This window comes from Stegodyphus dumicola, chromosome 5, assembly GCF_044657685.1.
Source record: "Stegodyphus dumicola isolate Sdum_Otavi_A_Nest chromosome 5, ASM4465768v1".
Lineage (NCBI taxonomy): Eukaryota > Metazoa > Arthropoda > Arachnida > Araneae > Eresidae > Stegodyphus > Stegodyphus dumicola.
The window spans coordinates 194,736,722-194,762,949 of NC_140772.1; the positions used below are offsets into that span (position 1 = coordinate 194,736,722).

Genomic DNA, 26,228 nt, shown 5'->3' on the forward strand with positions numbered 1-26,228 from the left:
CATGCCTGACACCGAAGGACTATTTTAATCACGCGAATTATTTGATCTTTCTGGAGCAGGTTCCTCTCGATTTTCTTAAACGATTTTCCACCAAATATGAGGCGCAATGTGTGATTCCAATATGATGGGGGGGCTGCTCATTTTGGACTGCATGTTCGTAGCCATTTGAACAGATCATTCTCGCATCGATGGATTGGGCGTGGTGGATAAGATCCCTGGTCCCTCACGCTCACCGAATTTATCAAGCCTTGATTTCTTTTTGTGGGAAACCATCAAAAGTGCCATGTATCACGATCCTGTTGTGTCTGAAATAGATCTGGTGGCATGACTCGCCTGCGCAGCTGCTACAATCAAAGAAACTCCCGGTGTGTTTGAACATGTTCGGCAATAAATGGTCTGTTGGTGTCAGGCATATCTGGAGTCTGATGGTGCAAACTTCGAGCGTCTATTATAACATTCAAGCTGTCGTACACCATTTGTATTGATGTCCAGTAAATGTTTCAAATTAATCACTCTTGTTTCTTCTACCTCTTTTACCATCTTCTACCTATCTGCTACCACTTAACACTGACAATTCCGGACATGGGTTCCTATACAATTCTTAATCCTTATAATGTGTCCTACCTGCCCTAGAAGTTTGTCGCAACATTTATGGTACACCTTGTATATATATTGGTATAAAGAAAGTGTCATAGATAATCAGAAATTCTACACTTTCCAATGTCCGCATTTAAATCCTTTTTTTTTATTAAAAAGAATCATGTATTTAAATCATTGATTTAACTTTTAATTTCAGCTTTAATAAAGAAAAAATTCAAATTAAATAAAAGACTGAGCATTTTCAGAAAAATTAATAATTAAAGGCTTAATTAAGTAGAAAATATTTTCAAGCTTACTTAATTAAAGTGACAGTTACAATATACATATACTCCTGACTAATATTTGAATTTATGTAGGGCTGTCAATAGTATAAATACTCTGCGGCATAAAAATTTCATTATTATACTATAACTGCCTAATAGAAATAACTTACTCACCGTACTGAAGTAATCAGTTATGATTGGTTGATTATTAGAAGAGCTAGAGCGTACTGTATCGGAATTTGGAAGCACCGAATTGTGGATCAGACAAGACAGTAATTATTGATTATTTAGGATACTCACTTTCTTCATTTAGCATCGAACCTTGAACCCTTTGATTTGTAAGCACAAAACTCGTAAAAAATAAGAGCTCTTTTGTTCTAGTCATTAGACCAAAAGCTTAGTGCAGATATGTAATCTGTCGTGAAAAAGAGGCCTAAATATATATGCTCAAATGGAAAATAATCTCCTTGAGACAAAAGTAAAAGGCAGTAATTGGGGGATGGGCCTAAGCCACAACATTATTTTGGAAGCTTTCAACGCTCACTTTCCTTGCTTTCAGAAAGAAAACTGAATTTTTTAAAGACTTAGGTTTCAGACCCTAAAACTTGGTATTTTAGTTCTAGGCCTTGTCAGCTTAGGCGGTAATTAGGGCCTGGCAATTAGTGGACTGCAAAGTTTTTTTAACTTTATTTCTAAAACATAGCTTTTATAATTAAGACACAATAACACGCCGAATAAATACTAATTCAGAAGTCAAACAACAAAAATCAGCGTAATATTTGCAAAATTTTCACAGGACTAGTTTCGATGGTTTTACCGAACCACCATCTTCAGCTGCAAAACCGCAAATGAACAAGATGATTCATTTGCGGTTTTGCAGCTGAAGATGGTGGTTCGGTAAAACCATCGAAACTAGTCCTGTGAAAATTTTGCAAATATTACGCTGATTTTTGTTGTTTGACTTCTGAAATAGCTTTTATACATTAGACTTAGTTATTTACCGCAAAACGTTTTGAAAGATTTCATATCCTATATCATTAAAGACAATTCTGGACTGAGGCCCAGGTCAAACACTTTTTCATCATTGAATCAAGAAGTTGATGCATTGGAGCAAGAAAAAAAAGCTGAAAAAGAAAAGTCTTCGAAGTAAATATGGAGCCTGATACTCGAAATCAAATTCAAAGAAATGAAAGTATATCACAGAAAACATTAAATTGCCAGATTGAAATTTTGGGTTCTGAACCGTACGGTTGATGGGAAATCATAAATATACCTAAGAATGACAGTTTCAGATTGATATAATTTCCAATCGATTATAGTTTAGTTATGACGGAATGATCATAACAAAAGAATGAATAATTCTTTCGTTGTGAGCATGTTATAAATGTACAAATAGTAAAAAGACTGCCCAATGTGTCGTCTAGAAAAAATTATAATAGTTGTCAAAACAGAACTGAACCATAATGCGAAAAGAATCAAATTTATTATCAAGATAGCCAACTTTGTAAAATGCATATATGAGTCACATTTCTGAACAGAAATATTGCTGTATCTGAAACTCTGGCTTCGAAACCCGTATTATGTCCTCCTTCCTGTCCAAAGACTGGCTTCCCTTTCACACACAGCTTAAATTGCGCCACAGCAAGGCTCCGATACTTCTTAGTTTTGGGGATAAATCATAATTCTAGTCGCAGCGCAACTAAGCCCTAAATCAGAAGGCTCCGGCCCATCGTTTGTGCAACTGAACAACAATTTCAGAAGAAAATTTGATCTCGAAGATTTTTTTTTTTGCAATAAAATTATATTACAAATCGTTTATTAAATTTTAATTTATCTCTTTAAATTTAATTACTTTAATCGTTAATTAGTCAACTATTTTGATAATTAATTCATTAAGTAATTTCATTTAATTAAATAATAATCATTAATTAAAGCATAATGGACTAATATTAAGCAATAATTAATTTCGTAATAATTAATTAATTATTTTTTAATAATTAATTATTTTAATAGTCATTTTATTTATTTATTTACTTTTGTTCTTCTTTACTGACGGTTTTCCATAGGGCTCCGGCACCTCTAATTTTAGAAATTAAGCCCTGCTGATTAAACTGACATCACTGTGTTTATGACTTGTGCCCTCTCCGAGCAACCCTTCTGTTACCATCACACCGTGATATAGTTACATATGTGCAAGTTTTTCTAATTAGTTTATTGATGGTTAAAATGACATCGACTTCTAATTTTTATTCTTTTTTGTGACTTTTGTGACCTCAAATATCAACCCAATGGCTAAGAACTCCTGACTTCAGGTCGGAATGCTTACGTTTTGTGTGATATGCTTTCGTTAAAGACTTCGTTTCGACTTCGGTCCTTTCCTTGTAAGGTCAAAACATGCAAGAATCTTCTATAAGAATATTTGTGTCTATCGCTGAACTTTTTATCATATAACTTTCTAATTCTTGTTAATTTTTAAAACACCCTTGTAGAGTGAGCATAGTTCTTTACGATGCTCGAAAACACTGAAACATTTTAGTTTTTATTATTTTAATTGTGTAATTAAAATCGCTACTACTTGAAATGTTTCCTTCATTGCTGTTTCTATACTCGCTTTTTTTTTTTTTTTTTTTTTTTTTGGTTTTATGCAGCGAGATATAATCAGGAAAACAGTTAACAAAATTACGCAATTAGAATGAAGAATGGAGAATTAGAGAAGATAGAATGAAGGATTATAGACGTCATCGACTAAATACAGTAAAATCCCTCTCAACAGCACTCATTTAGCGAGAAATGTCAAAATAACGGCACTTTTGAAAGTCTTGATTTAAATTCAAAATTTAAGCTTATGAGAAAAGAAGCATATGATGGGATAGCAACCTGAAGACTAAAAATGTTGAAAACATTTGTGTTATGTTTCTACCCCCAACATATCAAGCAGTATCTAATTAATGAATTAACGAGTTATCCAGAATTTAAAGATAAAATAGCGATCCTTTTTTAAGTGTTCGTGACGGAACTTTGAAAGTAGTGTCCACAGTTTCCAGAAACAATTGACACCGAAGAACGCCATTTTTACTTTTCTCTTCCATGAAAAGGTATAAAAAAACATTACTTTATGTCACTGTTGGTGTAAATTGTGGCCTAGTATCGTGTTCGTAGATGATGAATCACATGACAAAGATTCTGTTGGTTTTAAAACACGTCTGGCACTCATGTCAGGCATCTTAGATTTATTTTACATATTCGGAGAACATAAGTGGTAGTGAAAAGTTGACGCAAGCTTAGATAGGTGTAGATAGTTCTTTTCCCGTCGAACGCTCTAGATGTGGAGGAAATAATCGGACATTCACTCGGAAAGAAGGAAGGTGGTGATGGGAAGAGAGATGGAAATGAAGAAGATACACAGAGCAAATGTTTCGTAGACGAAGAGTTGCAGCCTTTCAAAATTTCCCCGAGAAATATTCGTCTATGTTCTTATATGATGTTATAAAACTTCATAATATACATAGCGAATTTTTAAAAATACGGCGATAGTTTCGTAAGCGGTCATTCGAAGTTATATATCATCATAATAAGAAATTCGTAATTTTCTATTATTAATTTTAATTGTGCTTAATAGATCAAAACACTCCGAAGGACTTCGTATGCGGCACTTTCTACGATGGGTATCACAAAACATGAGCAAGTAAGCTCTCGAAATATATATTCTATTATCCGGAATCGGATCCGGAATCGCTGTTGTCGATTAAAAAGGATTCTATTGTAATCTGTCACTAGGTGTATATTCTATTATCCGGAAAACCTCTTATCTGGAATCGGCGTGGTTCCGCTGTTGTGGATTAAAAGGGATTCTACTGTAGCATGGCACTAGGTATATTATTTCCAGGTCTTGTTTTTTAAAAAACGTCTGCAACATTATTAAAAGTTATAATGTATTTTTATGCCCCATGAAAAATTCTGGTGATTATTTTGAAAAGGTTGAAAGAAAAGAAAAAACTTGAAAACTTTCTAGTTTCAATTGCATGCTTGTTTGCTTACTCTGATTATATATAATTCAAGTTTTACCGAGCTGATACTGAAGGACATTAGATCGACAAATTTCGTCAAGAAAATTAGACTTCAATAATGATGATAATTCTGGCCATGACCTTGAGAAGCGATGAAGCATTCCACCATTTCAGAAAAATTTTTCCTCCTAAAGTCACGACATTGATAATTAGTTAGCATAATATTTTTTTTTCCTCCGCCCCCCTCCAAATTACACTTGAATACTATATTTACAGCTTACCTCGTAAATCAGTTCTAGTGACTGGCAGATCTTCGGCAAAACCACATCAGGATGAGTCGAGTTTGTGAAACGTTCAGCGCAGTTTTCTCCGTTCGTTTTAATCTGTATTTCGTAAATAAAATATCTTTATTAAATATATGTACATATTTGTAAGAAAGGAATAAAATAACTAATAGTGACGGGGGAATCAGAAAACTTCAGATTATAGTCTTGGAAAAACGTTTAAACCGGGAATAAACGTTTAAAATAAAATATTTTTAAAAGTTAAAAATTTACGAAAATTTTTAAAATGTAAACAGTTGTGAAACTATTTTATTACTCATTTAAATAAAAATAATGCTTAATGTTATCAGCTTTGAAAACTGTAGCTTTTTGGTTGAAAAAAATTAAATCTCATCTCAAAAATAATTTTAATTTTCAAAGTTCAATTCTGAGTTTCTGCATTTCAAAACTATGCATTTGAATATTTAGACCAATACTTTAAAAATGACAGATTCTAATTTAAACTGAAATAAGTAACAGAAAAATAAATAAATAAATAAATAAATTTGAAAGCTTTCACATTTTATATTATTACTCCCAAAGGAACGTTTTCTTAACGTTTTGTGAGTTACTTTATTTATTAAATATCGTGTTCTTCGCACTTATACCACATAAAATTCAATTCAACAGCAATATCACAAAATATTTAAAAACAGCATATCTTTAGAATTTGTGATAGACAGTCTCACGGGCTTGAGATAAAAATGTCTCCCCCCCCGAACAGTGTTATCATTCAAAATCGTAAAAACAACCTTGTATTTAGCGTAAGTATATTGAAACACTCAATCGATTTCGAGGGCAGCTAAAGGTCCCTCATCATCAGGAGAAAGAAATACCTAGAAAGAAGAAAAATAAAGGGGAAGGATTCTCAGAAACACGTGGTCCTTATCAGCACTGCATTATATCAGAGGGAAATCTCAAAAATTAAAGCTGCTGCAGTTTACACATCAAAGCAAGAAGAATAGTTAGCTTACTACCTAGTTTCTTTTAAGTTAATTTAAACTTCCCTTTCTGTACATGAATCCATCAAGTACTACCGCCGCCCTTTCAATTCCCCAATCTCAACTGTTTACGACAATTTTACACAATAATTCGCCTCCACAGGACAAGCTTAGAATTCTTCAAATAAACTTAGGCAGAGGAAAAAAGGCGTCAGAACAACTTAGTGAAGTAATTGAAAATAACAATCATGATGTAATTTGCATTACTGAGCCGTATTGCGTAAAAGGTGAAGTTAGATGCCTTCCCCTTCACTGGCAAATATTTCAATCTACTGAAAAGGATCCTCTAGTTAACCCACGTGCCAGTATTATAGTCACCAATACCAAATGGTCCCCTACAATTATATTAAGCCATAGAGATGTGATGACGATAAGTATTAACTGTAAATCAGAACAGCTATTAATTACTTCCATTTACTGCTCACCACGAGAGGATATGGGGCCGAATCTCCACACATTAGAAAATATCTTTAGTAATCTCAGAAGATCACAGCACGTGATTACAGGTGACTTCAATGCTCACCATCAAATGTGGCATTACAATAATACAGATAATAGAGGACATACACTAGCTGACTTTATTGCTACACACAATCTGTATATACATAACCTCTCTTCAGACACTCCTACATTTGAAACAACAAATGGTAAAGGATGGCCGGACTTGACACTGTCAACATTGAGTATCTCCAATAAAATACAAGAATGGAAAGTTCTTGATGATCCAAGCCACTCAGATCATAACTACATTTCATTTGAATTATCAGAAGAAATCCCCGACCTCAAATTAAGAAGATTTTCAATCTCAAAGCAAAAAGCAAGGCAATTTGGAAGAAAAATCTCCACATGTCTTCAGTATGCGGAGAAACTTATAGATAAATGCACATCACCCGATGCAGTCCATGATTTAATGGAAACAATTATCAAAACAATACAGGAGACAGCGACCAACACATTTAAACTCCGTAACAACAACAAGATTACGAAGACTAACTGGTGGACAAAGGAATTAAGACGTGAAAAGCAACATACAAGGGCCCTTCGTAGAAAAATGAAAAGTGCTCCGGAAGGGTTGAAAATGGAAATATGGATAAAATACAAGCAACAATTGGCAAATTACAAAAAGAAAATAACTGAAGCAAAATTAAGCAGCTGGAAGAATTACTGCTGTAGTAATAAAGATACGTACGGCCAGCTGTATAAAATGGCTACAAGTAAAGTTTTTAGTCCCGCACATATCGGTCTTTCGAGAGATCAACTCTCACATAACAGCCAGCTTGGCAATGTCACTGAAAAGATTCTCAACAATATTTTAGATGTTGTCTTCCTAAAAGATAACGCAGAAGATGATGGCCACTCACATTCCGATATTAGATACAATAATACCGCTCCAAATACTCCAGACGATGTGGAATTCCACTCACAAGAAATTTCAAAAATTATTAAGTATCTTCCGAATAATAAAGCTCCGGGACCTGACGGATTAGACAACAGGATTATTAAGATAATTCACCACGCAATGCCTTTTCTGTTCCACAAACTACTAAACCTCTGCCTCAAATTTTATGTCTTCCCGAATTGTCTCAAACAGGGACAAACAATACTATTCAAGAAAAATAATAAAGATCCTACGGATCCGGAAGCTTTCAGACCAATCAACCTCTTACCTGCAATAGGTAAACTTCTGGAACGTGCAATCGCGGGCAGATTACGCCACCACTTAGAGAAAAACGAAACCATAAGCCCCAACCAATACGGCTTCAGACCTCTCAAATCTACATCACATGCGATAGTAGAACTTCAAGAGCAGATCCGTAGGAATAAATCTTCAGCTCTCCATACAGCAGTACTCTACATGGATCTCAAAAATGCGTTTGACTCCGTGTGGTGGCCTGGTATCCTTGAAGCCTTGCGCAACATTAAATGCCCTCAGAACATATTCAAGCTAATGAATAGTTTCCTAACAAACAGAGCAACGATAATCATCAGCAACAACTGTATAGTAGAAAGAAGAATAACGAGGGGCTGTCCACAGGGTTCTTGTCTAAGTGCAGACCTGTGGAACATCACCTTCAATTATATCACCTCCTACAAGTGGCCGGACCATACAAAGCTCATCGCCTTTGCCGACGATGTGGCCTTTGTAACAAATGGGCATTCAAGAGACATACTAGAAAAGAATAGTAACGAGACTCTCTCCATATTCCAATCACTCTGCGTCAATCAAAAACTAATAATTTCAGAGTCTAAATCACATATTATTTTATTTCCAAAACCGGGCAAATCGCTACAAAGGCTACCTTGCATTAAAATCAATAATAGAAGAATCAAGATCTCAAAAGAAATCAAATTTCTTGGATTGAAAATTGATCAAAAGTTTTCTTGGATCCCACACCTCATGGAAATTCGGAAGAAGACCCAAACTATTTCTAGAGCCCTCGCGAGGATGCAAGGCACAACGTGGGGCCTCAAGTCGAGGATGCAAAACATTCTCTATAATACCGGGATCGAAAAAATAATCCTCTACGGGACATCAGCATGGACTCACCCTATGACAGTGAAAAAGAAAAGACTCTTAGCTTCGATCCAACGCCCCTTCCTCTTACAAATAGCGAAAGCATACAGAACTACCTCAACGGCAGCTCTCTGTGTATTAACAGGAATCCCACCCCTCCACCTGAAAGCAAAAGAAGATGCAGACTTAGCCACGTTATTCCACCTCAAGAAAAACATAGAGGTAGAAGATCAAAACCTGTGCCCTCTTGATTTTGAACAGCCACGAAATCCTTACCTAAGACACCCTGCAGTACATGCAAAACTCAGAATATCTACAAAAGAAGACACCCTCAGTGTACCTTCATTTCCAGTCGTGTACACAGATGGGTCAAAGTTAAACGAAGAAGTAGGATGCGCATTCTTTGCACTCCTCTCAGAACAAGAAACAACAGAATGGAAAGGACACCTAAGGAACAACAACAGCGTTTTCCAAGCTGAGCTTTCAGCCATAAAACACGCTATTCTGTGGTCTCATCAAAAGCATCTAACATATGTTACCATCTACAGTGATAGCCAAGCGGCAATTAAAGCTGTCGATGATGCAAGAAACAAATCATCAATAGTGCAAGATATCTACGATTTATTATCACAGCGCAAGAGAACATCTATAAAAATAAAGTGGGTAAAAGCGCATGCTGGACAAGCCCAAAATGAAAGGGCAGACGCGCTTGCTAAAAATGCAGCTCAAGACCCATCTCTACCTCCAATCAATGTCCCATTCCCTAAATCGTATGTGAAACATATGTTGAAAAAAATTACATTAAAAAAATGGCAAACTGAATGGGAAAATGTAGAAGTAGGTTGGGAAAATGCAGAAGTAGGTAGAAGGCTTTTCAACTTCTACAAGAAACCCACATATGATCCAATCTCTTATAACTTCTTCATCAACATATTCTTATCTGGACATGGTCCTTTCCCCACGTACTACTTTGCACGAAATTTGAGCGATTCAGACAAGTGCGTATGTGGGGAAAAGGGAGACCCAGAACACTATGTTTTCAAGTGCCAGCTCACAAAAGAGCTACACTGCAAAGGAAGGTCACAAATTACGCCTGAGTACATTAAATGCATGCTAACGATACCTCAATTACAACAAAAGGTTTCCTTGATTATGAAGAAACTTTTTGCATATAAAAGAGAAGACATATGTCAAGATGCTATCACATCTGTATAAATACCTCTTATTCTACAACTTGCAAAAATAATGCAAGATTTCAGAAATATTGCAAGTGTCTGAAACAGGCTAAATATGGTATAAACAGTTTTTATAAAATAGTTACATTAAGAATTTGGACTGTATTAATGTAATAATTAAATCATTAATTAAAAAATAATATAAATAATATACGACTCTATTAGATATATTAGTGTTAATGTAAGTATTATGTGATTTTCTAATGTATATTTTCTGTATTTATGATACATTAATTTACAAAAATAATAATGTAAGATTTCAGTGCTGATGCATTTGTGTGTAACAAGTTAAAAAAAAATGAAAGGAAATGTATTAATAAGAGAATTCGCCTTAGTAATTCAACTAAGTATGATAAAGTGTACAAAAAAAAAAAAAGAAATCCTTCAATTAGCTCCTTAAAATGATGTTTATTTTAATTCGATGTAACTAGATATACTAATGTAAATATATTGTTTGTATGAAGTACAATGTACAATGAAAGTTTGTATGTATGTTCGAAGTAATTATGTTATTTCAATCTGCCATAATCCAACTTTTGTTAATAGGTTAATTTCTTTGCAATAATTGTATACTATGTCTTTGTAATTGTATATTCAATAGGTAAGTTTAATATTAATGTAAAATTCCTATGTAAACGTCTTGGTAGGCTAGCATCCGATGCGGGCCAACTAAAAGCCCAGCGGGGTACAGTAGTGCGGCGGAGCAACACCTGTAAAAGTCACTGACGAAGTTCTGGTGCTCCGTCCACTTTTCCCTGTCCCTGTCCCTGCACCTTCACGCTCAAAATCTGAACTTCAAATAATGGAATTCTATTATTCCAAATAATTCCAAATAAATTCCAAATAAATATTCCAAATAAATTACCAAATCCTGGGTGCGGGGAATCATCATCCAACACCCTTTTAGTTCCCACTGTACAGACATTAGGCATTTTTTTTGGAAGCAGGCAAGATGAAAAATTAGCAATGCCTTCGCCGAGAATCGAACGACGGACTTTTGGAATACCGGCCCAGCGTTCAGAACCACTACACCACGAAGGCACGCTAGGAAGGCGGGAGAAATACCTTATAACCACTAAATTTTATTTTTCATGCAGATGACAATGTAGGCAAGAACATTTTCCCATTTTGCAATCAAGCTAATACAGGAAGAAAGAAAAATAATTTTTAGTTTAAAATAATATTTGAAAAATGTTGAGAAGTGTAATAAAATGGCAATTAAAGGATACACTTTATTACTCTGTGAAGCAATGCATTTTTTTTTTATTTCGTAAATGAACTAAAGATATAATGCAACTGCGACTAAAAACAGCATTTTCTGTCGTTTAGGAATACCATTCCTAAACGAACCCTAACGATTCCTAAACGAATGGTATTCCTAAACGTTTAGGAATACCATTCCTGAATTTTGAAGTCGAGATGTTATTGTTAACTGAAAACATTAAATTCTCTTCGAAGTGTCGAAAAACATCAAATGACTTGAAAAGAGCACTGCAGTAACTATTCTAAAAGCCGTAAAAATATATACAGTGTTGCAAATAAGTGTAACCAATGTTGACTAATTATAAAAAAGAATTACACTTTTGAGGTTTTTTTATTTATATACAGTGTTGCAAACAAGTGTAACCAATGTTGAGTAATTATAAAAAGAATTACACTTTTGACGGTTTTTTATTTTTTGTTCAGTTAGACTGTTTATTTCCCTTATTTATTTGCTTCAATTAATTCCCCTATAAAATATATAAATGAAGAATGATAAAAAGAAGAAAAGTGTGTATGAATAAGGGATTAACGAATTTCTACCGTCTTTTAGTGTAGAATGTTTATTATTTGCAAAGTTGTGAACTCTTCGTGAGTAGCCAAAAAAATTAAATTGTAATTGTTGCAAGTCACTAAGAGTTCATGACTGGCTTGGGTTAAGATTGATTAAAGTTAAAATTATGTTAACAGTTATTATAAGGTATTTTAAGGTTGTTATAAGACCGATCATTTTTTTCTGCCAGCTAAGGCCGATCAGGAATTCAGTTGCATTAAATGGCAATGAAACTTGCAGTTTAGTCTTGTTTCCGATCCCTTTGTTGAAAGGCTTAGTTTCCTTTAACATGTCTTCCACGAAGGCGCATTCCATAAGGCATACAGGTCTTTGTGTACTTCCTTTAATCGGATATACTAGTTTTTACTGTAATTTTTATTTAGGATCACAAGTTTTTAAAACTAAAACTATAATTATCACAGGAAATTACTTTACTAATTATGTAATTATAATTAACTGACGCAATTAGAATTTAAATGTAATTTCAATTATAATTATATTTTAACTGTAATTAGGTTATAAAACTGATTAGATTATGTGAATACTTTGCAATTACATTTTGTCCATTTTGGTAGACAGACATTCTTCGGGTTACTGTGATTTCAGATTAAATCCAATAAAATTAAATACTTCAACGAAATGGGTCATATAAGCATTTTTTTTTTTTGTTCTTCTGTACATCTTGAAGTAATACTTAATACATACATTATCTATAAATTAATAGAAGCCTTTTTCTTTTTATCTGCAAAGCAATAGAATTCTTTCGCTTTCTTTATTTTTGTATTACACGTTCTGTGGAAGAACAGTTTTAGCTTCCTTTCAAGTACCTTTTACTATTACAATCCCTCTGATAGTAGCTGCCGGGTGCCGTTTGTCTCTGTTCAATATGTCATCTTCTCTATAATTAGTCATTTATAGATTTTGATTTAAAATGAGAATTGTGCTAAGTTTCGTCTACCGAGTCTAGGACTTTCCGTTGTTGCCATTTTGCTGTCGTTGTTTCGCCGCAGAATGATACGTTGGCAGCTGATTCGCCGTAGGTCATTCGCCTTCAAACAGAAATGAAATACGAGTAAATAATAAAGGTATGTATATAATATATATTGCTTATAATTTACAAATTTGGGATATAAAGAAATTACACATAGTTAGTTAGAAAATTATGTCAATATCAAATAGAACGAAGTTATCAGATTTCATAACTAATGTTAAACCTGTGAAATATTGTATTATACTATCGTTTCTAAAACTAAACAGATACAATGTTTACACGATTCGACAAATTGCCTTTAAATTTTAATCTGCTGCTTCCGAGAAATCACTCATTCGAGCAGGAAATTCACATTTTTTATTAAACCTTAATTGAAAATGGAAATACTTTGAAATCTTGTTAGCAAATTACTCTCTTAAAATTAATAAATACATAGATAGATATGTCCATGCGTAACGATGTATTTGCATACAATTATATACAAAAACATTTTATATATTATTGAAAAGATTTACTTCATTAGTCTTAGGTAATATAAGACATCCAGAGGTATAAAATAAGTAAACTAAATTGTTAAACTAAGTTTCAATAGACAAAGTGCTCAAAACTTCTTCCCCGACAAATTCACCTCATCTAGAGGGTATATTTATTTAACTGCGGTTTTCACAAAGCTCAGGCCCTAAACGGATCGGAGAGATCGGAGATTATCATTCGTTAAGTGGTGTTCGACCCGAGGGCCTTTACCACTACATGTTTATCAATCCTCTAAGGACCTGTAAAAGTTCGTTAAATTCCATAAACTGGAAAAGTCCTGTACACTTGTAATAAAAGTGCAAAGTCTTCAGTAGTGAAGAAGTTGATAAGGGGTGGCGCCATATATCGGCCACAGATGAAGTCTTCGTTGGATAAGCTATAATAGCAACTAAATTTTGGCATATCTTTTACACATTATCGTAGATTTGACACAGTATCGTACAATAGTAAGATGAAAATGATGATAAATATGAAACAAAATCTATATTAAATAGTTGAAAATAATAAAATATATACATGAACTACCATCTAACATTATGATGTATAGTTCTGGGCCATTTATGCGACTGTTCGATTAGATAGTCGTACTCCCCTATGTTTTTAATAACTTCGTGAGTGGAGGAATCACATTTTTCGTAGAATTTGAATGTAATCTTTAGTAATTCGGCATCTAATGGTAAAATCTTTAAAGAATTATGGATGACAGTGTTCCTAACGAACCACGGAGAGTTCGATAGGAATCTGAGAGTTTTACTCTGAAAACTTTGAAGCCTTGCTCGGTTTGAACGTGCAGTAGCTGCCCACGCCGGAGCGGCATATAGAATTATGGGTCGGATTGCCTGTAGATAGAGTGTTCTTTTAGCGTTGATATTTAACTTCGAATATTTGCACATCAGAGGGTATGTGCTCATTAAGGCACATTGTGCTTTGTCTCTGATATAATTAACGTGAAATTTGAAAGTTAACTTCTGGTCGAGATAAACACCTAGATATTTTACTTGGTGGTCATGTGACACGATTTGTCCGTCCATTGTAATTTCTTCTAAGTCTTGAGGGATATTTCCTTTTTTAAAGTAAATCACTTTTGATTTTTCGGGGTTAATTTTAATTTTCCATCCTTTAAACCAGGATGAAATGTAATTAATGGCATTCTGTAGTTTATTTCTTGCATGATATGGATTAAGTGAGTGACATAAAAGTGCCGTGTCATCGGCATAGCATGCAGTGAGAATATTTTCAATATTAGGAAGATCATTAATATATAAATTATAGAGAAGCGGAGAAATTACCGACCCCTGTGGTAAACCCGCGTGAATTTTTCTTGTGGTAGAATAATTATCTTGAATCTTAACTTGAAAAGTTCTGTTCTTTAAAAAATCAGCGATTAGATGGATGATGGCAGATGGGAAATTATAGTTCATCAGCTTGATGATAAGACCGTGATGCCAAACTTTATCGAAGGCTTTCTCTACATCCATAAAAATAGCAGCAACTACTTCCTTTTTATTAAAATTTTCACCTATGAATTCTACGTTTCAAGCGATCTGCTGAGTCGTTAAGAATCCCTGGCGAAATCCGAATTGATGGTCTTTGATGATGTTATTTTCATTAATAAAAGTGGTGACTCGAGACTCGATAAGCCTTTCGAAAAGTTTGGCAATCGCAAGCAGAAGACTGATCGGTCTAAAGTTACTTGTGAGATTTCCAGCTTTGCCAGGCTTTTTAATGACAGTTAGAATAGCGTGTTTCCAATTTTTTGGGAATGTATTAAATCTTAAACATGCGTTAAAAATATTTGCAATAAGGACGATGCCTTTCCTTGGGAGGTATTGTAGGGCCTTATTAGTGATATTGCCATATCCAGATGCTTTCTTTGGATTAAGTTTCTTTATAATTTTCTGTATTTCTTTGGGAGAAGTCGGGTTGTTTTGATTTTCAGGATCTTTGCAGAGGAAATCGGTCACGTGATTGATAATATTGATATCATTCGAGTGTGGGAAATTATTTATATTAAACTGTTGTTCATAGTTATCAGCGAAGAGGTTGACAATTTTCTTATGATCGTAAATTTTGGTATTATTATCATCTAGAATGGGTCCAATATTGGAGGGAGTGCTTCGGATAGCTTTAGCAACTTTCCACACAGAGTGATCGGGGTGCGAAAGACTTTCAATGAAGTTATCCCAGCAATTGTTTCTGTACTCTTGGATAAGTTTTCTGAGGTTTCGATTGGCAGCATTAAATCTTCTTTTGTCTTGGGTGGAGTGGGAACGTTGATAAATTTTTCTTAGTCTTTTTTTCTTTGTAATTTTCTGTCTAATATTGTGTTTGAGCGTATAATTAGTCTGTTTTGGAATAAATTTGGCGTGGTTGATAGCTTCGTTGATTTTACTGCTAAGATAGACTGTGGCATCATGAATTTCGCTGTTATTAGTCATTTTAGTGGTAGCAGATATGTTTTCTTCAAGGTGATAAGCATAGTTTTCCCAATTAATGCGACACTTTATAGGCGGAAGACCATGCTTTAAGCCATATAAAGTGAAGCGTACTGGTAGATGATCTGAAGAAAGTTCATTATCCACTTGGAGAAAAGGTATTTGAGGAACATTGAAGGTAATTAAGATGTCTAATACATCAGAAGTATTTGAGATTTGATGAAGATGCGTAGGTTCATCTGGACTATAAATGTTAATATCAGAGTTGTTGATGATGTAATTATTAAGAATAATTCCGTCTGGATTATTTCGCCTGGAGTTCCAGTTAGCGTGTTTACAATTTAGGTCCCCAGCAATAATAGTTGGATAACCTAAGTTGAGAATATAGTCAAGATCTTGAGTGTTGAGGCTATTGTTGGGTGGTTTATAAACAGCAATGATGAGATATTCTTTATTGTCACTGTTCAAAATACATGCACTTGTTTCAAAGCTCATAAGGGGAAGAGGAAAGATGGTACTGTTTAGGCATTTTTTCATGAGAATAGCTGTACCGCCACCACGGTTATGAAGACGGTCAGATCTATAGATGTTATAGTTGGGAATTTTAAATTTGTCATTCGGTTTGAGGTGGGTTTCACTTAATAAAATTACATCCAGACTGTGCTGGTTGATGTAGTTTTAAATTTCAATTTTTCGATTTTTAATACCATTACTATTATAAAACATAAACTTGGCATAATTAATATGTTGCATGGTATTTGGATTAGCCGTATGGGCGTAATTATTCATGCTCGTTCTGGATGAATATCCTTAGTGCTGTCATTGCAGTTTTGAGCCTGGAGTCGGGGTTAGAAGCCTGCTTGTATTGCTGGTAAATTTGGTAAATTTCAGTAATGAACCCGGTGAATTCTTCAAAGGATTGTTCTTCTGTGTCTGTGTTTACTAATTTTCGTTTATTTTTGGAGGATTGATCTTCTTTATCGTTATTTATAGATTTCTTATTATTCTCGAGGGATTTCCTGTCGTTAACCGTCTTCGGGTTGCTCTTGGTAATCGCCGCATATGATTGATTGTGATGATTTCGCCGCAGTGCCCAAATTACGTGATTGGCTGAGAGTAGCCGGAGTCTGTTGATCTTGCTTATTTTGGGAACTTTTTGGTGTTTCTTCTTCATTAATTTTTTCAATAGCTGTATTTCCTGGTCTTTTGGGGCATTCCTTACTACAGGATGTCCTCCTCCACAGAGGACACATTTCGCAGGAAATTCTTTACCTTTTTGAGGGCACTGGAAGGATTTGTGATTTTCGGCGCATCTGAGACACCGGGGCATATTTTTACATGCACGTTGAGTATGCCCGTACCGTTGGCAGTTGAAACACTGCGTCGGTCCGGGCCTGCTTTTGTACGAAACCATTTTTACTCTTTTATATCAGTAATGGGGCGTACATGATTAATTAATTTTCCAGCTTCAGTGCGTGAAGTTTCAACATTAAAAACGGGTAGGTTCACAGCTATGCCATCGCGCATGCGCTGTATTTGTTTGCCTTTTAGTACTGGAATGTTTTGAGATTTAAGATCATCTTCAATTTCTTTTATGTCTGTGTCATTTGATAACCCTTTTATTATGCTTCTAACCACTTTGCCAAAGTTCAGTAAAAATGTGTGATAGGGAATCTTTCGAGAATCAAGCCTATCCTGAACCTTGCGGTAGTCGTCGGCAGAAAACAGCTTAATCCTGAAGTTTTCGCCTTCTATTTTTCCTTCAACGTTTTCGATGCCTAAATCTTCTTTTATTTCTTTACGTAATTCTTTCCAATTTATTTTAGGGTCTGTGATAATAAGTGGTGGAATTTTGCCAGCATATTTACGTGGTTGTTTAAATCCTGTGATACAGTAGTCGTGGTCGTTAATTGCAGTAGTCGTGGAGTAACTCGCAGAAGTATCAATTTTAGTGTCTTGTTCCATATTATCTAAGTTTTCTTCGCTAGGAAGAGAGTCAAATTTTGATTGAGTTTTTAACGGGGGTAAATCCTCTTCAACCGAGGAGTTACTGTTATTTCGTGTGCGTTTTCTGGGAACCTGTTTCCATTCATCTTTGGTTTTAGGGTTTTGTGAAATGGCTATTTTTTCGACTTTTTTCGACTGTTTTACAAGGCTTTCGGGAGTGTTATAAGTATCATTAAGGGTTTTATGATACTGTTGCCTCCGATTGTTTAGCACAGCTAGTTGCTCACTATTCGGTTTGCCGTCGACGAAATTCGCCGAATAATTTGCAATTTCGTTTTCCAGGGTAAGAAGTAAGTCCAGATCCTTAAGGTGCGTATCCTTTACCGTTTCCATATCGTCTTCGTAAAAAAGCAATTATAGCGCGTGAGACGGACTCTCAACTTAGAATCAGGATGACCAAAAAGAACAAATTACAGCTCGGAAATGATGTTGCACTTACTAAGCCTAATTAGGCTTAACATCGCACAGCACAAAAAAACGTTAATTATTTTACCAGTTTCGCTCAGAATCAAAAATACTAAGTCACACTAGATGAAGTAACACTTAAATTATATGAAACACATAAAGTTACAATTCAAATGAACTTAGAAATACAAAATGAAAGCATAAATTGAAGAGCTCACCAACTTCTAAGTAATATTTAAGTCTCGTGTTGTCTTGACGTCTGGGATAATGTTTCGCCCTAAACGGGAATCTCGAAAGTACTGGTAAGAGTAGGGTAAAATATCTCCTGCTGGGGGTAAGCCAGTATACCGACGAAAGTATCAAAGTATTAAACTAAATAAACTTAATATAATATGGCAAAATGTAACACAGGCATGTAAAGAAATATATTTCTTCACGGCAAATCGGCCCGACTGCGAAATGGCCCATAGTCGAATATGGTATGACAGCGAAGCGTAAACGTCGAAACGGCGATGGTGAAAAGTCTCATTCTCTAACTTACCTTGAGGTAATTGTTAGAATATTAATCATTCTAGTTTCCAATTAATAATAGTGAAAAGTTTGAAATATTCCGCTAATATGTGTATCAAATGTATAAATATTTTTAGAAATTTTTCAATATTCTAAAAATAAAAGTTCAAGTGATGGATAGTGTTAATACTATTAAGTAACGTCTTTGGAAATGCAAAAAGCGATATAGTTCATTGGACGATAATCCGACAATCGTCATTAGCAGAGCAGAAATGAGTATTGACCTATCATGACGCTGTTTGGCGACAAACATCAGCATCATCAGTTCCAACAGTAATAGCTTCACTTTGAGAAATTAAAGACGGCACAACAAAACAAACCGCATAGCAACATGCACCCGCCGTTTAGAAATTCCTTCTCTTTAGAAAATAAAGATGGCACCACCAGACAAAGAAAGTCTTGCTATAAACAAAGTAGACTGTAGAACTGCACTGTAGAAAAAATATACAATATTATCACTAGGCAGCTTAGTGTCTATCGTATAATTATCACACATAATAGTACAATAATAAGGGAAAGTTCTGGATGCTATGGGAGTTTCTGAATATAATATACGAAAAGGAAGCGGACAACTGTGGTTGATCAAAATGTGTCAATCGACTGGTTTGATAGCATACTGTCACACAGTTTAGATTTATAAAAACAAATAATTGAAAATTTCAGATTTCAATCTAAGAACTTCAAAAAGAATTTACCTTTAAAAGTATGAAAAACACATTGCTTCTTTTTAAATTCCTACTATTAGCTCACACTCTCCCTATGTTCAAATTTTCAGTCATTAATAAAATACTTTTTATTCGTCATTTCATTATTAAATTAAAAAAAATTAATATGTGAAAAAACTGTATTAACATCAAGTGTCATACACTACAAGTTTAAATACATTTTTTTTAAAACTTGTAGTGTATGACACTTGATGTTAATACAGTTTTTCACATATTATTTTTTTTTTAATTTTTAAACATTTTCTTTGTTGACCTAAGTAGGAATTTTTTTTTTATATTACTTGTTTAAAATAAACATGTTGAACTGCGGTGCTTAACCACCAGGGTGCCTGGGCGCCATAGCCCTACCCCTCATCGAATTACAGTGAAATAAAAACTGAAAAATAACTTCAATTTTTCGAATTATGAGAAATATAACAGAATGTGCTAAATAATTAAATGAGCAAGAGTTTAAATTCATAATTGCTAATAGTTAAATACAAATTTTTTTCCTTAAGTACCTAATTACTAATCCATACATAATTAACTATTTTTTTAACAACTATTTCACAGAAGAATACATGTACACACAGGAGAAACAAAATACGAAGTGCGACGCCTTAGTGCCACTAGTAAAAACAAAAAGCAATCAGGAGGAAAAAAGAACAATATACAATAAAGAATCTGAGCAACAATTTGCATAACACATATACAAAATTACACATTACTAACATTTAGGATCGCCCTTGGGCGTTTACTGAAATTGGGGTAAAATAAACATGATATCTAACATTGTCAGTTTACAAAACTAGTTCTGTACAGTTAAGTAAAATTAAAACTCAAATCAAAAAGAATTTTGCTTTTAAAACTCTTTTTATTTCTGATATATATATATATATATAAATATTTTTATCTTAAAATATTAAAACTGGAAAATATCAAACTGTTTAAAAAATATTATTACTTTTTGAACAAAGTTGGAAATTGTAATATGTGTAGAAGTTTGCAATTACACCTAGATTACCTTCAAGGTTTGCCAAACGTCCTGCTTTGAGCGGGTTTGATTACTTGAATATGGCGAAACCACGTGGGCTAATTGCCTATGAGGAGAGATGTCTTCGTGGTAGGCTTTCTGAGAGACTCTTGCTTGTATTCGTTTGACAACATAGTGCCACATTATTGTTGCGTATGTCCTATCTTAGTTGAATTCGAAATGTAAGTCGGCATTTTCGATTAATTTTGTACCGTACATTAAACAGATTTAATGCAAAATGGGGAGGGGAGGAAGAACTACCCGTTAAACTGGTAAATAAAAAAAAAAGTTATCTGTTTCTGAGAAAAGTTTCTGATAGTATTGGCAAAGTAAAATGGGAACTGTGCTTTTTAGAATTTTCAGAAACTCATAAGTGGCGTTCGGGCATTACAAATTATTTCCTTGGTTTGATGTAACAGACCTAGGAATTCCAGAGCGTGTAAATATCTGCAACAATCCACCACATGTTGATTCAGCGTTAAGATTCTTCAATGATACTGCCTCTGATCATGTCTTGTATTGGGCAACAGCACATATCACGCATTTGTAACTTCGACAACTTGGTTCCACTAGACCGATTATAAGGAGTGTTCAAATGAAAAAGTACGAAATGACACTATGGATATAACTGAAGTCTTTATTCAAAAGTAATCACCACAGGCATAATATCAACTATCCCACTGTTGCACGAGCCGAAAGATTCTCAATTCCCAGAATTCCTGTGGCTGCGAAAAGAGCCAAACTTCCATTACGTCTTTCAGATCGTCGTCCGAATACCCGCTACTGTTTTTTTTTTTTTTTCCCGTGTGCGAGGAATTCGATCAGTATCGGACCTCAGAAGTCGATAAAGTTGGTGAGCCTCACCTTGCCTGCTAAGGGCACAGCTTTGAATTTTATAGCGGAAGATGACGCTGTATGCTGTCCTTCTTTATCTCTGGCTCAAAGTGACGGCACCAGCTCTCATCACCGACTACGATCGCTCCAGGAAAGCAAGGTCTCCATGGTATCGGGACAGATGTTGCAGTGCTAGCCCCATACGTAGCTCCTTTTGCGGTTCGCTGAGCTTCTTCAAAACCCACTGCATGCACACTTTTCGGTAACCCAAACTGTCGTGCACAACTGTCCACACTGTTTTAACGCCGGCCCCACTGCAAATATTCGCATTATAACACGCCGATCATTTTTCATCAGGCCGTTCACCTTGTCGATGAGTTCAGCCGTGATTACCGTATTTGCCTGGGCTGATCTCGGGTCATCACTCAAAACATTCCCAACCTTCATGAAAACAGGCATTTCACTTTCTCACCGACTTGTCGTACGCATAGTCTGTCCCATATACGTCCACCATCCGGCGATTAATATTGGCTGGTTCCCCTCGCTGCTACTCAGTTGTCGAATTTTGCAACGTTAACGCCATGATCCCCTCACATGCACTGCCGCATTAGTTGGACGGAACAAACAACTGCCTACTTCTCTCCTGCGCCCCACGCATGCGCACAACCACGCAGGACACTACATTCGCATCCCTAGATGTCCCATTAAGTTATCTAAAAGCGGCATATTCACATTTCAACTGGTTTGGTTGTTTGGTTTCGTGCATTTCATTTCAACACCCCTTATATATCCATATTTATTATTTGGAATAGTTCGCTATTGTGTGGAGGGATGTAGGAGTGACGTAATAAGAACTCCATTAACAGGAAGCTTTTTAGCTTCAAGTTGCTGGAAACTACAAGTATTGCAATATTCATTCACATATTTTTCAATTCCAGGGCACTATAAGAAATGTTTCAATAGTTCGGTAATCTTCTTGTATCGAAGGTGAGCTTTCCATATACTAGAATGACGTAACTCCAAAATTTTTTTTTCGTTTCTCATTGGAAACAATTAATTGATAAACCCTCTCTTCTAAAATCTTATCTTTATAAAAAGTTATTAATAACGGGGAAATTATTATTTCCGTTCTTAGCATTTGCAAAGGTGGATAATTTATCTGTTGAATTAGAAACAAAGTCATATTTTCCTATTCAGTCATACTATCTTTAGAATCAACTTTACCTGTCCTTTTATGCAAAATGTTTTTAAGAAGTCCATTATTAGTCCATGTAAAATTATTTGTTTAATGAATAACGATACTGCATTGAGAAATTCAGTTTTAAAACAATGGAACAAATTAAAGAACTTATGTGTTTTTCTTGGCAGCAACACCATCTTTTTAACGCGAGAAGGGCTGGAACATTTAATGGCTCGAAAGGATTTTCTTCAATGTGATTAAGAAGAAACCGCAAGTCGCACGAAGTACGAAGCTCATTACGAGATAAGGGGGATTTTTAGCTGTTAAATCCCGAACTTCAGATAAGATAATTATAATGTCTGGGATCAAAAGACTTAAAAGTTTGGTTTACGGTGAAACCTCGAGATATGAGTTTAATTCATTCCAGCATTGAGTTCGTATAGCGAATTTCTCGTATCTAGAAACATACTTCCCCACTAAAAATAATGGAAAGCCAGTTAATCCATTCCGCACCCCCAAAACACCAACATAAAAATCAATTTTTCTAATAAATAAATGCTGGTAACCCGTAGTTTACTTTTATGATAGCTTCCGACACCAACCTTTAATACTTCTCGTCAATCCACACCAACAACAGCTTCTCAACAGCTACTCGGAGTTTTGGACGGTGCTTGGAAGTAACGATAACTCCTTCGGCCACATCAAGTTTCTTAGTCTCTTCCTTCTCCTTCAGAATACTGCAGATCGTCGATGTGGGACGGCCGTAAGTCTTCACCAATTTCATCACTCACGCTTATGTTTATCTATCCTTTCTTTCTTAATTTCAACGGCCATAGCGTCCTTATTTTTCTTTGCAGCATTATCTGAAGAAACAGGAGACAGGAGACCACTGGGTGAGCAGCTGTGCCGCCATGAAGACTTTCAGCTTTATTGCTCACTCAGTGGGACCACGTTTATTTAAAATTGTATATTATAATAAAAATTTTGATTTTGATGTATACATAATTTTGACGTATATTTGACATACATTACAGCAACAGTCTTCCTCTGAAGCAACAGCTTTCTTGGGAAGCATCAAGAAATAATTATTTTCATGTTAAATGTAATAAGCAATTAACTCACAAGCGCACAAACACGTAAAAAGCCACACGTAGATCAAAGACATTGAGTGATCTGATGAGGGGATTTCCCGAGTCGAGCCGGATCGGGAAATGGCGCAACGCATACCAACAGCCTGGCTCATTACTCGAGTCAATGCTCGTATTTAGAGACAAAGTTTTCGCTCATACTTTCCTGGTATTTCGAATTTCTCGTATATAGAGGTGCTCGTATCTCGAGGTTCCACTGTATTTCATTACAGCAAAACACTCGAAGGCTATCTGCCTAATAGGAGAGATGCCTTTATGGAGGACGTTTTAAAGGAAACTGGCTCGTGTACGCATTACACCCGGGAAAAACCACGAAAGCACCCATGCAGCCAGTTCATTCGGCGGGATTCGAAACCCCCATACCCCAGCGACTTTACCGCTCAGCCGCAGGCGGGCTGAAAGACTCAAAGGTGTTTTTTTTTTTTTTTTTTTTTTTTTTTAATTAAGTCAAAATACGCAAAGGCAATCTGCCTAAGGGGAATGATGCCTTCGTGGAGAACTTTCTGATGGAAGCTGGCTCGTACACACATTACAAGTGGGGAAAAACCACAAAAACGCCCATGCAGCCAGCCAGTCCGTTTGCCTGGAATCGAACCCAGATCTGAACTGCCGGTGCTCAGGGACATTACCGCTCGGCCGCTGGTGGGCGAAAGAAAGACCCAAAGGAATCAGTTGTTTTATTACTACTAATTTCTAATGTAATTTTGTGTTACTAACAATTATAATACTTAATTTACCGCTTTCTACTTACCCTCTCTGGTAACTTTCTATGACATTCAGAATATGGTTGCCAGTTTTGAGAATCTATGAAAGAGAACGTAAAGCTTTAGATAAAATATAGTTAATTTAGTTTTTCATCATGAACTTTTTAACTTATTTTTAATTTTTTCTACTGAAAGATGATTGTTTCAAATGAAAATGTGTATGAGATGTAAAAAAGCAGAATTAGCCGTGCATTACAGTTCTAAACTACAAACGGTTGCTAGACGTTAGACCATACATATGGAAAAAAAAAAGGGGATGCAAGAAAAAGGTAAAAAAAGGAAACTGATTATTTACTGCTCTTTTGGAAATAGATTGCAATCAAACACTTCAAAAAGAGTTATTGATTAAAAAATATAAAACCCATAAAATTGATTGAAAAGAATTAGAATCTGATCTACGTATTCAGATTCTAATATTCAGATCTCGCAGATTCAAATATTTGATGTTATAAGTTGAAACAATTTAAGGTTAAACAGATACGAAAACCTAAGTAGTTAACAGTTAATATGAAGAAATTCATGATTATATTTAAAGTGAGCTATTCAAAATAGCTACGCCATTTACCGGGAGAAAAGGATGGAATGAACTGCATCGGGCTACAGTCGCTAATTTTTATATATATGTGTCCTTAAAGGTAGAGATAAATGATATAAAACCTTTTATGAACGCATTCATCGCATATAATGTTCGCCGCATCAGTTGTATGTGCAGATCACACACATTGAATGAGTGTAGATCTATGATACGAGATTGAGTGTAGATCTATGATACGAGGTTGAGTGTAGATCTATGGTCAAGTGTAGATCTATGACCGAGTGTAGATTTTTGATATGAGATTGAGTGTAGATTTGTGATATGAGAAATGTGGTACACACTGTATTATCTGAATAGAAATCTCTTTAGTGAATGTTACACCAAGCACCGCGTGGGGCGAGCACTAACAACATGAGAATGCATATCATAATTTAGGAAATATAATATTTTAAATATTATACCTACTTCCGCTAATGAACAGCTAATGCAAATCTTTTCAGCACAAAGGTAGGCTAGTTAAACTACGATTAGCAGGTTAGATGTACGATTAATACATTTTCCATTTCGGATATTTTTGACTCTCAATGAGTTTATCCGGATGTAAACTTACAGCAAATCCAGGATATTTGCACTTCGTGTCTACTTCTTATGCACTTTTACTGGATAACATACACGGACCATTAACCTATTACACTACGATTGCATTGTCGTCATCATCATTTTGTTTTCTCCTGCAGGGGACGTAACTGCAGACCGCTTCCACAAACTGTAGAATGCTTTGACACATCACTTCTGAACATGCTTGTCGTCAGTCACGTGAAGTATGCTTTCTTTAGTTTAGTTTTATTAAATATATTCAGCTCAACTTGGGCAAAGAATGCATAGGCCTGGGCTCATAATAGTAACAAATTAAATTTTGAAATAAGAAGATTTAGGTTGTTTTATCTGAATACAGCAAAGCCACAAGGACTATCTACCTACCTAAGAGAGGGACGCTTTCGTGGAAGACTTTTTGAGGTAAACTGAATTGTATTAACGTTACGCATGGGAAAAACCACAAAAAGATGCACCTATCCGTTCGCTTGGGAATGAACCCAAACTTGTCGAACTACCAGTATTCAGCGGCCTTGACCACTTGACCACTGGTGCGACCAAAGTAAGAAGAAATGGTGGGAGATATAAAGCTAGTACATCAGGATAGCAATTCAAGAGCATAGTAGCTGTTATTAAACGGCAATATTGTGACACCGTTTTCGAAAAGAAATTCGCTGGCGGAACTAAACGATTCCTTGACTTAATTGCCATTAAAGGAAAATGACGATAAGGAGTCC

The 26,228-nt window shown here is 35.2% G+C and overlaps 1 protein-coding gene across 1 annotated transcript in view; it reads right to left on the reverse strand.

Moving 5' to 3' along the window:
* LOC118199163 (uncharacterized) overlaps positions 1–26,228 on the reverse strand; it is a 35,403-nt gene that overhangs the window by 3,964 nt on the left and 5,211 nt on the right. Inside the window, exons 2-3 of the mRNA XM_035370967.2 lie at positions 24,350–24,402; positions 5,152–5,253 (exon numbers count right to left, since the gene is read on the reverse strand). Coding sequence (XP_035226858.2) covers positions 5,152–5,253; positions 24,350–24,402 — 155 coding nt within the window. The remainder of the gene's footprint in view (positions 1–5,151; positions 5,254–24,349; positions 24,403–26,228) is intronic.